This window comes from Limanda limanda, chromosome 11 (assembly GCF_963576545.1).
Source record: "Limanda limanda chromosome 11, fLimLim1.1, whole genome shotgun sequence".
NCBI lineage: Eukaryota > Metazoa > Chordata > Actinopteri > Pleuronectiformes > Pleuronectidae > Limanda > Limanda limanda.
Window position 1 is genome coordinate 9590029 of NC_083646.1, and position 13286 is coordinate 9603314.

The window sequence follows — 13286 nt, forward strand, 5'->3', positions numbered from 1 at the left end:
TTTGCAATAATTATTCCTCAAGCCAAATAGAATATAAAGCCTTCATTGTGATTGCACCAAAGAAAGCAATACGACGAAATCAGGTGATGAAAAAAAGTGCAAATGTACACAATCAATATATATGAATTTTAAATAAAATAATTTAAGAAATCCATATTAAAACATATAAGGAAATACTTTGATATCTTATTTATTGTAGGGGCTATAAATAAACCACTGTTTGCTTTGCTTCTTAAAAAAGTCACTCACAGACTACAAATCCCTGAAAACCATAACAAATACATGGCATCATTAAAAAGAAGTTATCAGAAGAAGAAGATTATTCTACTGTTATTTTGAGCTTTTTAAGAGGGCCCCGGGTAATTCAGACAGAACATAAAGAATGTGGAGCAGCATTAAACAAATGTTTTAACCAAGTTGTGAAATATTTACAGATGTATGATTCCATAGTGAGCAGCCCAGGTATAAAAGTCAAGATTCAGAGATAGAGTTTGTTCCAGTCGAGCGTATAAAAGTAGTGAGCCCTGGGCTGGGCCAGGACTCTTATGGAAATACATCTTGTTAACTTTTTATGTTTTTGTCTTGTGCAATTCTGCAATTTGATGCATCACCAATGTTTGTGTTTCTTATTATTTGTAGCTTGTTTGTTTCTTTAACTTAGGTACCTGCTATATGGCTGAAACTGTGCTATCTTTTGTTGGATATCTGTGCTTTTAATTTTGTTTTGTAATTTTTGACAGAATAAAACTAATGTAGTGCTTTTGATTTAATTTTGAATTTGAATTATGTCTTTGTATTACATCGCCCAAGGAGGTTATGTGTTCGATGAAAAAAATCAGGCATTTTTAGGGGTCTGATATTTATGAGTGTGATTTGACGCAGATTCAAATAAAATTCTGAATTTCATGAATTAAATGTGGTTTATTACGCAGACTGTTGGGCCTTAGTGGAGCTACACACTCTACTGAATGCCATTCTAGTTATATTTATGCATATTGAACTTGTTTTGGCCGTGTTATGTATAAACTCCACCCTAATGTTTAGCCAGCTGGCTCAGATAACAAATAAAACAATAAAACATATGCTCTCTAGCCTCTCAGCTTGTGTAACCCCAGCATGCACGTGTTGGGAGCTGCCCAGTGGTTTCTGTTGAACTGTGTGTACATCTGGACATTACACACAATTACACACAAGAAGAAAGGCTGATTGTTGCGCAAACCTTGTTCCCAGTCAAGTCAGTACAGCTCCGCACCTGCACTAAAGGCGAACCCTAGTTTATAAACTGCTACAATACAAACAGCCTCTGCATGCCAGCTTTGTTCTTGAATTACTGTGCGCTGATAAAAAAAACGTGTCACGTTAAGTGGACCCTTTAGAAAGCTGTGATACGCCCAAAAACCAAACATTTAACTTTTGTATTCACAGGGTGTTTGCACCAAGCTAAATGCTCATTGTGTGTCTGATCGTATCAGTAGAAACTGAACTCAGACATAGGACTGATGTCACAATGGGTATAAGAGCTGTGGCCAGGCCCTCGCCCGCCTGTTCCTGGGCCACTGACCGTCGACACTGTCAGACCACAGCAACTTCAGCAGGAGAGATCAGGTGAGGTTCTGTGAAGCAAAGTTAGCTCCAAGCTGAGGGGGTTGAGTCCTTCTTCACAGCAGACGCTTCAGGCTTTTTATTCAAATCATTTATCCTCAATAATTCCACTATTTATTGCTATAAGTGAAGTAAACTAAATTGTTCTTATGGCTGGAATGGAAATCTGCATAGGCTCCAACGGCACAAAACTGGACATATTCTTCTTAGAGGGGAGACATGGCTGCAAATAGGGTTTAGAAAATGTCCTAACATCCCTTTTCTTCTTGCAGAGATGGCGTTCCAGTCCAATGTGATCAGCTCGCAGCCTCAGGTCTCAGTCACGCAGTATACTGTGTCTACCGGAATGTCAGATTGGAGCTCAAATGTGTGCGACTGCTGTGAAGACTGTGGAATCTGTACGTGATTTTACGTAGACGAGCAGAAATCAGCGATCACTGTGAAATTAATTCCAGTCTGACACCGTTGTCTTTCACCTGCAGGTCTTTGTGCCACATTCGTCCCGTGTATTCTTGGCTGTAAGGTGGCTCAGGACAATGGAGACAGCTGCTGCCTTCCTTTCCTTCCTGGTGCCATGATTGCTCTGAGGACGAGCATCCGCAGCAGACACCACATTCAAGTAAGTGTGCTTTGAGTGTGCTTTACCCTAAGCAATCCTTCCCCCCCGCGATAATGGTCACAAGTTTATTCTGCCTGTTCTCTTCCCCCAGGGCTCAGTGTGTGATGACTGGGTTGTCATGGCCTGCCTGCCTCTGTGTGGACTGTGCCAGATGGCCCGGGAGCAGAAGATGAGAGGATAAAAAGATTTACAAATAACAAGGCACTTGTGGAAAACGTTCATTTCTTGGTCTGGACACCATTTCTCCATCTCACATTACAGTTTGCTTTATTCACACGTATAAGTTTACAATGTAAGAATAATAACTGTAAGATCAGACTGAACTGCAATTTTATTTGACTTTATTATTTTGTACTAATATGCTATATACTGCATCTAATATACATATTTATACATATCACAGGTGTAGGCAGGTTTTCAGAGAGTTTCAATAAAAAGACAAGAGAAATATTTCATTAGGCCTTTACATCGAACCAGAGTCTTTCATGTCCAGTTAAACAGCGACTCACTGTGTTGAAATTGTCTTCATGCAACAAACTGGCGAACACATGAAGAAGTAAAGGCGGACCTTCCCATTTCAGTGTGACGCAACAAGTTCATTGTGGTGAATTTACAAGAGTTAATACTATTGAATATATTAGTATCAGAATATTGTTTCCCTTGAATTTTGTTACATATTCATCAATAAATATAGAAAATAAATATGATGTATTTAATGGCAAATGCATTCAAACAACAGTGTTTCAATAAAACTTTGTCGGATTATCATGTTGGGACTTTTTTTTGTTTTGTTGCTGTGACTTTATATGGAAAGGGAGGGAAGGGTTGCACCCGCCTTCCTCATTCTAGTTTTCATGAGAATCTTACATGATCACGTTGCATGAAGCTTGTTGATGAAGCAAGGTCAGCTGAGAAACATTCCACTGAACAGGTAAGACTACCATTGCAAAACACTGCGATTGAGTGTCATTTCTTGTACATATTCTATGTACATATTTTCTGTATTATTATCTGATTTCATTCTTTTATATTCTATTTTAACACCTTCTTCATTCTGACCTCATCTGCTGCTGTAACAAGAGAATTTGCCCAGCGTGCGGATCAATCAAGTTTAGCTTAATATGTAAAGTAAGATATTTAGTGATTGTTTTTCTCGTCGCGCCAAAATGAAAACAGCTACGTTAAAGATTATATGAGGATGACAAAACACACATTTTGAAGAGCTCGAATTCGAAATGTGTGGGAGAATATTTGTGACAGATATTGTTTGTTATAATGTTTATCCAATGATATCAACCATTTGATAGCATGTTTTTAACAGTATCAAATGTGAATCGAAATGAAGTGATATGCATGTCTGGGGGAGGATAAGGAGGAACTCAAGAGCAGAGAGAAAAGGGATATGAAAACACTAAAGAAGAACCGAGTTATCTTCGGTTTTTAAACGTTTCCCTGGAAATACCTCACCCAGCTGTACCATCCTAGGTGAGGACGAAGAGCTGCTTTAAGGAACCTGGAGACAGCGGAGCTCGGTTCTGGTGAGAAGCAGAAACATCAGCGAGCAGCGGCTTGAATCGCCGGTGCAGTGCAGACCATCATAAAAAGGGTATTTGTATTTTGTATTTTAAGACTCAATGTCATTTCTATCTTGATCAATTTTGTCATGTTTTCAGACTTTAAACACCATAAAAATTCATTTTTGTCTTTCAAATAATTGTTTGAGACAGGATGTAACGCATACAATTATAATTATATATTCTCAGCGTTTTGAGTGCTTTACCATTCTAACATGAACCTATTAGTCCCTTTAACATTTTAGAGAGGATATCCTTGTCCTCTAAGGGTACAGGGAAACAGACAATATGTGCAGTATGAATGGTGTTACGTACATTACATATAGGATTGTGGGAACAGGTCTGTAAAGGACTTCCTGCTTTGAAAGCAAGAATTTTCCAGTAAATGTCGCTACCATTGTCCTGGTTTGAAACCATAAGTTTAAATTCCCTCGTTCAACATGAGGTGATGTGTTATTTCCTCCTCTCTATCTCCAGATACCTGTGCCACGATCAACGAATCAACGACCCAGAGTTCTGTCCCACAGATACAAGCAAACCAAATCAAGAGAGACTCAAAAGATTCACAGGCGTTTCTCTGGACTGTAAGAAGAGAAAATGTCCCGTCTAACTCATCAGTTCTTGTCGGTTGCACTTATGCTTGGTGCTGCTCAACTCATCAGAAGTTACAGCTTCAACAACTGCCTTGCTGACACATACTCAAAGGGCAAAGGCTTCAAATGCATCAATCGCTGGGCAAACAACATATCTGCCATTATAGGTGATCTGCCGTCATCTGTCACCAATCTCACCGTCTCACTTGATCAACTGCAGGACATTCCCGACCACAGCTTTAAGCATCTGCCAAATCTTCAGAACCTCAGATTAGATCATAACAACTTGAGTAACATCGGTCAACTAGCTTTCAATCTATTGGATCAACTTCACTCCCTCAATTTGTCTTTCAACAACATATCCCAGCTAAACCCGTTTGTGTTTCAGGGGCTTCACAACCTCACCTTTCTCTCGCTGACCAACAACACATTGAAGCAGCTTCCTGAGGGAATTTTCTCTTCCAATCTCAATCTGACCACTTTAATCATGGGGCAAAACCTTCTGATGAATTTCTCTGGGATCGTCGGGTCAGTGTCACATCTGACAGATCTAAAGACACTGGACCTTAGCTTTAACAGTTTGACCTCCCTCAGCCACTCAAATGCGTCACTACCCACATCCCTCAAAGTTTTGTATTTGGCTAGAAATCAACTGACCACGTTAGGATGTGAACGTTCATTTCTCGTGTACATTAAAGTTCTAGACTTGTCGTACAATTCCATGCTCCCAACGGTGGCTTTTCAGGGAGTGAACTTGAAACATTTGAACTTTTTGCGTTTGCGTTCAACGAGTGTCAAGGTAGTGGATTTCTTAAATACCAGTGACATCGATGCAGGACACGTTGATTTCTCTGGCACAGGTCTGAGAAATGACAGCCTGCTCACAGACCTGTGCAAGTTGTTAAAAAGAAAAGTGAAAAAGATCAAAGATTTGCGGCTGGGTAGTAATTGGATTAGGGAACTTACCAACAACACACTGTGCTATTGTCCTGAAATCACAAGGTCTCTGGATCTATCCCACAATCGACTGAGAAACATAAATTGCCTTACATTCCTCGATAGACATATAGACATAAAGATCGTTAATGTGGAGCATAACATTCTCAACTCTCTCCAATCCTGTCAAGGCCATACTAAGGTTCATGTCCAAGAGCTGAGCTATCGTTACAACCGCATCCTCTCAGTGAGTGATTTTGCTTTCTATAATGTGCCAAATATCAAGAAGCTACAACTTAACATAAACTCAATTTCTTTTCTCGATCGTAGGGCTCTCAAAGGGCTCAAACAGCTCGAGTTACTCCGCTTGGACAACAACCTCTTGACTGATTTGAATGGAGATAACTTTAAAGATAATGTCAAACTGCAAACCCTTAACCTACGCAACAATCGTATTTCTGTCATCTTCAATTCGACCTTCCTCATGCTCAGGAATCTGACTATATTGGACCTTGGAGTTAATAAGATCAGTCATATTAATCCTTCAGGTCTGGATGGACTCATAAGTCTGTCCAAACTCTATCTAGATGGAAACAACCTAGAAAAGAAGGACTTTTTAACAGGTTCCCTCTTTCATGTATTTCAAGATACACTCACAACGCTGGATCTACAGAGTAATCACATTCGTTTCTTCTCCGAAGTTGAGTGGTCACCATTTCAGAATCTCAGCAAGCTCAGTGATCTGAAATTGGATAGGCAGCAGCCTTATGGCATGACTGTTTTACCCCGCGCTTTTTTCCGTGGCCTGCACTCATTGACATCACTGTATCTCACCAACAATAATCTCAATAATCTTTCCCCGGGTGTGTTCGATGATCTGACAGGCTTGCGTTTCCTCAACCTGGACAGCTGCTGTGTTGGGGTGATAAAACTACGACCAGGAATTTTCAAAAATCAGAGAAATTTGACCACATTGATTGTAGAAAATATGGGCATTCAGAACTTCTCAAAGGAGGTTTTTGGGAATCTTACACAGTTACGCAGGTTGCAGATGAACCGCAATGTGATGCAGAGTATTCCTGTGGATGCACTACAAAGTCTACCTAAACTCAGCTACCTTGACATACGTAATATTCCTTTAAGCTGCACCTGCAAGAACATCTTGCTGCAAAATTGGACACGATACGACCCAAATGTCCAGGTAGTCTATCTGTACAGTCTGCTGTGCCAATCTGATCCATCGATTAAATTCTACAACTTTGATACCAAAGTTTGCTTCATAGATCTAGGTGAGTACATGTTCTTCAGCACAGCAGCTGTGCTCTTCCTGTTCACAGTCTCTCCTCTACTTTATGTCAAACTCTATTGGAAATTCAAGTACAGCTACTATGTGTTCCGTTCCTGGTTTAGTGAGCAGTGGCGCAGACTCAGGGAGGAGGAGGAAAACTGTAAATATGATGCTTTCATTTCCTACAATTCCTCTGATGAACAGTGGGTCATGGATCAGTTAGTGCCCAACCTGGAGGGAAATGGATCGTCTTTTAAACTTTGCCTACATCACAGGGACTTTGAACTGGGCCGCGATATTGTGGACAACATTGTCTCTGCCGTTTACAGCAGCCGGAAAACTATTTGTGTGGTGAGCAGGAATTTCCTACAAAGCGAGTGGTGTTCCCTGGAAATCCAGCTGGCCAGCTACCGACTCTTCGATGAGCACCGAGACGTTCTTCTGCTCGTGTTTCTGGAGCCGATCTCGGAGAGGAAGCTGTCATCCTATCACCGCATGAGGAAAGTCATGCTAAAAAAGACGTATCTGCAGTGGCCGGGCTCGGACTGCACCGATCCAATACAGGCCCAAGACCTGTTCTGGAATCAGCTACGTAGGGGGATAAGGATGGAGAGCAGACTCGAAACAGAGGACAGCACCAAATGTGATGATAAAACTGAACATTTAGAGACAACAGATGAAAAATGTTACTTGCTACCTTAAAACACAATACTTTTAATTGAAATTTAAGAGATAAACCCTTCAGCATGTTAAACAAATAATTAATTAAGGCTGTAGGGAGAGGGTCACGAGAATATCTGAATGTACAGTGTGATGCATTGTAGATCAACAAATTGTTTTTTTTATATGAGCATGAATCAGCATTGTCATTTAACTTCTGGTGATCAGAATAGCTTTATTTTGTGTATTTTATTAGCTATACTTGAAGCTTGGCTTTTCTCTATTGTACAATTGCACAAAGTGTTTTCTTGCATGTTAATATACAGCCCATATACAAAAGGAATAACTGAATAATTGTCACAATAGCACAGACTTTGCAAATAATATTCCTCTGTACAGAATTTCCAATTATAGCACATGTGTTAATGAAGACGTGCTCTGTAAATTAAAACAATGCTCCAGAGATGCAAACAACTCCTAATCGTGTGGTTCTTTATCTATTAAACATCACAAATGAATAAAAGAGCAAACTTGAGATAACAACTATTGTTATGACTTTCGAAGCTAAAAATGCCAAGACACAAACAAACAAATATTTTAAACGTCTGTGAAAAAGATAAACATCCTGTTTAGCTGGTCAAACTTGGCAAAGTTTGGCAGAGTTTGGTGACACATCAGTACAATTTCATAGGTGGGAAGGACCAGAGCTCAGGGCTTGGTAAAGAGGAAAGACAAGGTGCTGGGCCTCTTTCTAGCATGTGAGAGGGGGGGTAGTGGCTCATGTCTGTGTGGTAGGAGCTGATGGGAGGGCAAGTTAAAGCGGGACTGGATTGGTTAAAAGGCTGGAAAATACTGCTCGGATTAGGATGGTGAATTTGTGAGGAGAAGGAAGGAGGGAAAGAAAATCGTTCAGTTTGAAACGGGTGTTGGTCTTGGGGAAAGTGCATTGGCCCTGCTGAGTGTCTATCTATCATCTGTGTTTGATAAGGAAAGAGGGGCTTAGTGTCCTTATACTGAGGCCCACAGCTCTTCTCTCTGAATGCTCCGGTGTGGTCACTAATGCTGTTATCAAAGGGATAAAAAATGACTGACTCTTTGCAGTTAGTCCTGTTGAGACCAGCATCCCATCGCTGAGATGCTGAGGCTTTGTCTCCCCAGCACGAGGTGGGAGAGGATGGGAACAAATAATCACGTTCAACGTTCATGCGGAACTGAGGAGAGGAACCAAGTCCGAGGATATCGTCCGAAGGCCTGGCGGAAGAATCCATAGGGCTCTTCGATGAGTCAGCATTCTACACAAGAAACACCAGAGAGCATTTTATTCCAAACATTGTCTGATGATTGTAAAATAAAGGAGAACAGCTTGAAACTGATTTAAATGTGAGAGTGCCAGTGTAAACTTACCCATTTGGGGCTCTGCTGTGGCTGCAGACTGGACTTGAGGTTAAAATGCTTGCTTCTCATTTCTCTCAAAGCTGTGGTGTCCGAACATGGCGCACCAACCGCGTCGGCTTGAAATGCATCTAAATAGAAACGATAACACAACTGAAAACATGTATGCAGTGCTCAACAGTGCTTTTTAAATTAAGAAATTAACTCAATGAACTCCTAATAGAGGTTCACAATATTTCAAACCTGACTTAAACCTGATTCAGTACATGCCACTGCAATGTGACATGTGTTAAGAAATGTGCCAAAAAAAGATAAAGAAAAAGGCCTCAAGCAAGTAAACGTGATTGTTTGTGCTGCAAATATAAAAACTGCTTTGGATTTGAGGAAAAACATCATTCAACAGTTTTATCAGACATAAAAGATACTTTCAGTGTGTTGAGTTAAATGACACTGAATGTTAACATAACTGTCTTTATAAGACAAACTCCACAGCGCAATATGGCCCAAAATGGTTGAGATGAAACATTTCATATCAGTCGATATCAATAATCATATTCAATAAAAGTCACATATTTTACTTGTTTCAGTTGATGAGAACTTGGAACCACAATATCTAAACATAAGAATGTTGTGACTGTATGATGATATAGGAATTATCACATAAATACAATCTTTTAACAAATCACAATATTTTCTTCTTATTGAGAATTCTAAAGCTGTGTCACTGCCCACCTGCAGACGAGAGCTCAAATTGATCTGTCATGGTTGCCTCCTGGTCCCGATCCGAGTGGCGGCGGCGCTGCTGATAGAGAAGGTTCTCCTGAAGCCGGGGTCCATGCCTCTCCTGAAGCGCCTTCAGCAGAACCTCCCTGCTCTCTGCCAGCAGGTTTCTGCTCCTCAGACGTGGGAACTGCAGACAGTCACACAAACGTGCTCCCACTGCGGAGACACACCTCGATATAGAGCCAGGATCTTGTTGTCTGTGCTGTGTGAGGGAGCTGTTGGTCTTGGGTGAGCTGTAGAGCTGAAGAGATCTTGGTCTGAGACGACGAGCGTGTGTCGGTTGAGCAGGAGGCTCCTGGTTCCTCGGAGTAGAAATCACTTGCTTCTTTACCTTCTTATACAACCTCTTCACAATGTCTCTGTCGACAGTGGGAGTCAGCTGAAACTCTCTGTCCTTCTCGTGTAGGACAGAGTTGACCTCCTCACTTATAATAACTTCAGGGGAGCTGTGTTTTGATGAGAAAATGGTTTTGTAGCTTTCAGATGAAAGATCAAGTTGTTGCTGTGGTCTCTGCCCAGGTGTTATATCTGATTCATGAAGGATTGGCTTCTCTTTTTCCTGGCAAACAACCTGTGTCTTTGCAGCACCGTCTTCTTTCCTCTCAACCGCCAAAACCTCATCAGTGCCGGCTTCTAACAAATCTTTACTGGAGAAAGGAGAGGGAATGTGAGGTGTCAAAGATGGATGGTTGTCTTCTTGTGCTTCCTGTCCACCTGTCTCCAGCCTCCCCTGTCGACTTAACAAGCGTTGAATGTCAATGGACTTCACCTCGTGGTTGAACAGGCCATGGTGTCCTATCAGGCGGCTGTCGGTGATGATGCTGGGCTCCTGTGTGGCGCTGAGGACCTTTGAAAATGGGGCATCTTTTCTTGAATTACGGATTCCATGACAAAAGTTATGGAAATGTTCCCTGCATTTACTGGTTTGGCTATGGCAGTGATGGTGATGTGATTTCGTCTTTGAAGCCTCTTTCCCTGCTTTTTTCCTCTGGCTCCTCTCCTTGCGAGTTTTAAGTCGTTTTACTTTTGGCTGCCCATCGGTCTTGCAAGGGATTAAACATTTGCAGTCTGCAGCGAATCTGTCCACTGAGCAACACCTTTTACATGTTGCCTCTGATGCCTTCTTCTCTTTGGTTGATGAATCCCTGCCACACATGTGGCTCATCTTTGCTTGATTCTGTGAAAGCACAACTGCAATTAGTGATTTGTAAGGAAAAACAATGCAGAGATAAGAGAGAGATGGGTCAATTCTACAAGACGGTGGGTCTGAGTCATAGACTTATATATAAGTTTATAATAAATGGAACGCTTATTGATTTCCAACCGCTTTCCATGACTGCTGTTGTGAAAACGTCTTTGAAATTACTCAAAATCTATTCATATTTATTTTCTGCCATTTGTGGCATGATTTCCAAAGTCCTTTGTAATCCTGTACAAAATTGCAAAGCATTTGCATTTATATTTACATCAAAGTATACAAACAAACTTTGTCCGATGATGTCCATTTGATGAAATATCATGTTGAAATCCATTCAAAGACAGGAAGTTGCATCATAAACCATTTTGCTAAGGACCCATGGAAGCAGCAACAGGTTTGTAACTCTCTCTCAAATTTAAAAAAAAAATGGCTTTTTTCACAACTGGTGTGTAGTTGCCACATTTGGATATCATGTGGTATGACCTCAAAAAAATCTATGAATTCTAAGTTATTTCAAAAAATATATATATTTAGATTATACATTTCATAGTGACCTTTCGTGGTGACCTAGTTTGTTTTCTTTAGGTGGCCAATTCTGTGGCTGTAAATGTTGACTGAACTAGAAAAATATCATGTGGTGCGACTAAATGTGGTTCGACCATTGCAGAGTGTTAACATGATAGATACATGTCCTAGATTGGGAGTTTTGGGGCTTTTTTTAATTCAATTAATGATTTATATACATAAAGTACTTTATTTTAGTATTGTTTGGAAAATATTTCTATGCAATTAGAGTATTTCCCCCCTAATATTTCAGAAACAACGGTTTATGTTATATTTTTTGTACAATATAATGAATAAATACCAACCCAAAAATGTAACATGTAATTTTATCTCGCTGCCATCTTACTCATTTAGAGCCAGAGTCTGCTTAGGAGCGATCAGGGCACTCAACCAATCTTGAGTCAGCCTCAGTTAGCAATCATGATGTTTCACCCCAGTGTTATAGCATCAATTCATAACTTTCTCTGAATCATGACCACTTGAAGATACATCAGTGAGGTAGCAACTACTGAAAATGACAGAAACCATGTTTGAGAAAACGTATTTGATGGGGCACTTTGACTTTTTAAGTTTGTCGCATGTCCCGTCCACTTACATGCAGGAGGTTAGGCTGTAAGATGGAGACACATCCATCTTCACAGACACTTTAACCTGAGCTAGTCTCACACATCTGCATCGACACACAGTTTATCTACTCACCAAAGGCTCAGCTCAAACCACGATAGTATTCCAGATGCAAGACGTTAATCTTGACAACATTTTAAACAAGCTTGTTGACAAACCTTATAGCTAATAACAAAATGAAGGCATCTGAGATTCAATAAATCATTAATAACAAAATAGTTAACTACAAAACTGATAATATGATGGGATGATAGCCTTCTGATTATTGGGCATCTTCACACTTTATACAGGTTACTACATCTTACTGACATTACAACTTATAACTGAAACAACTAAACAATACCAGGGGTCTGCAAAGGCAAAGTACCTGAAAACAAAAACACACAAAGTCAAAGTCTTACCTTGTTTACGCTGCGAGTAAAATCAATAACAATCGATCAAGTGGGACAACATCCATGCAATTGCCTCTGCGGCTCCAGACGTTAGGATCTCAGATCGTGTGTTAGCCAGTTAGCTTGTTAGCTTTTCAGCTAGTTAGCCAGTTAGCTAGTTAGCTAGTTAGCCAACAGGTGGTGATAACCTCCAGCTGCAGGTGGATTTCAACGTGGAGCTCCACCAGCCTGTATGACGTCACAGTAACTTCACAGGCACCAGACACGTGTACTATCCCAAATAATCTATACTACTAGTGTACAGATATTTGTACACGGAGCTAGTTCGTGCTACTTACTGAGATCACCTGTCGTTATCTGTCGTTACTTGGCAACATGCAGAGGACAGCGTTGCCAGATTGGGCCGACAGGGGGCAGCACGATCTGTCCAACCGTCAGAAAAAACGTTTTTTTTTATTTAATTTATTAGAATAATTGTGTTTGTTCTGATTCTTTTTTTAATCTATCGATTATATGAGATTTAATATTAATGCAGTTGAAGGATTTTCCCCCCTCAAACTTTTCCAGGATGCAGAAAGTATATGATGTTGCCATGATGCATTCAATGACTAAAAGTGTCTGGGATGCAATGGAGATCCATTTTTTAAAGCCTAAATTAGTTGGTATTTTGACTTATTAACTATTTCTCTATTAGTTCTTCAAGTTTGCTTTGCTTTGTTTTATTTCCTGTCAACCATCCCTGGGTAACTTTGACACTGAAGAAAACATAAAAATCAGATTCTAGAAATTTAAATCTTAACATCATCCCACTCCATCCACACCTTCTTTACAATTTGAAACCCACTTAAATTTAGTTAAAGTCTTTGGTGGGTGGAAACCACAAAATGAAACTACCGAACTATATTTACATATTTAGGGCCCGAGCACTGACAGACAGTGAGGCCCTATTGACATTGGCTGTACATATGATGAAATATAACACACAGTTTAAACTATCATAATACTTAACTCCAGACAAGATGATGAATTCAGTAAGATTCAATCATGTTCATTACATTTTT

General features: G+C 40.2%; 3 protein-coding genes across 3 annotated transcripts; 2 read left to right on the top strand and 1 right to left on the bottom strand.

Moving 5' to 3' along the window:
- The first annotated feature begins 1876 nt into the window (after positions 1-1876).
- On the top strand, positions 1877-2402 carry cnfn (cornifelin). Its single transcript, XM_061082006.1, has 3 exons — positions 1877-2000; positions 2085-2221; positions 2313-2402. The coding sequence occupies exons 1-3, from the start codon at positions 1877-1879 to the stop codon at positions 2400-2402; spliced, it is 351 nt and encodes a 116-aa protein (XP_060937989.1).
- Positions 2403-4392: 1990 nt separating this feature from the next.
- Positions 4393-7730, top strand: tlr21 (toll-like receptor 21). Its single transcript, XM_061082004.1, has one exon. The coding sequence runs from the start codon at positions 4393-4395 to the stop codon at positions 7312-7314; it is 2922 nt and encodes a 973-aa protein (XP_060937987.1). The 3' UTR covers positions 7315-7730.
- Positions 7392-12437, bottom strand: si:dkey-250k15.4 (uncharacterized). The gene is made up of 4 exons (XM_061082005.1): positions 12235-12437; positions 9397-10624; positions 8677-8795; positions 7392-8564 (listed from the first exon to the last, which is right to left on the bottom strand). Exons 2-4 carry the CDS (start codon positions 10610-10612, stop codon positions 7947-7949), a joined length of 1953 nt encoding a protein of 650 aa, XP_060937988.1. The 5' UTR covers positions 10613-10624; positions 12235-12437; the 3' UTR covers positions 7392-7946.
- Between the last annotated feature and the right edge of the window lie 849 nt (positions 12438-13286).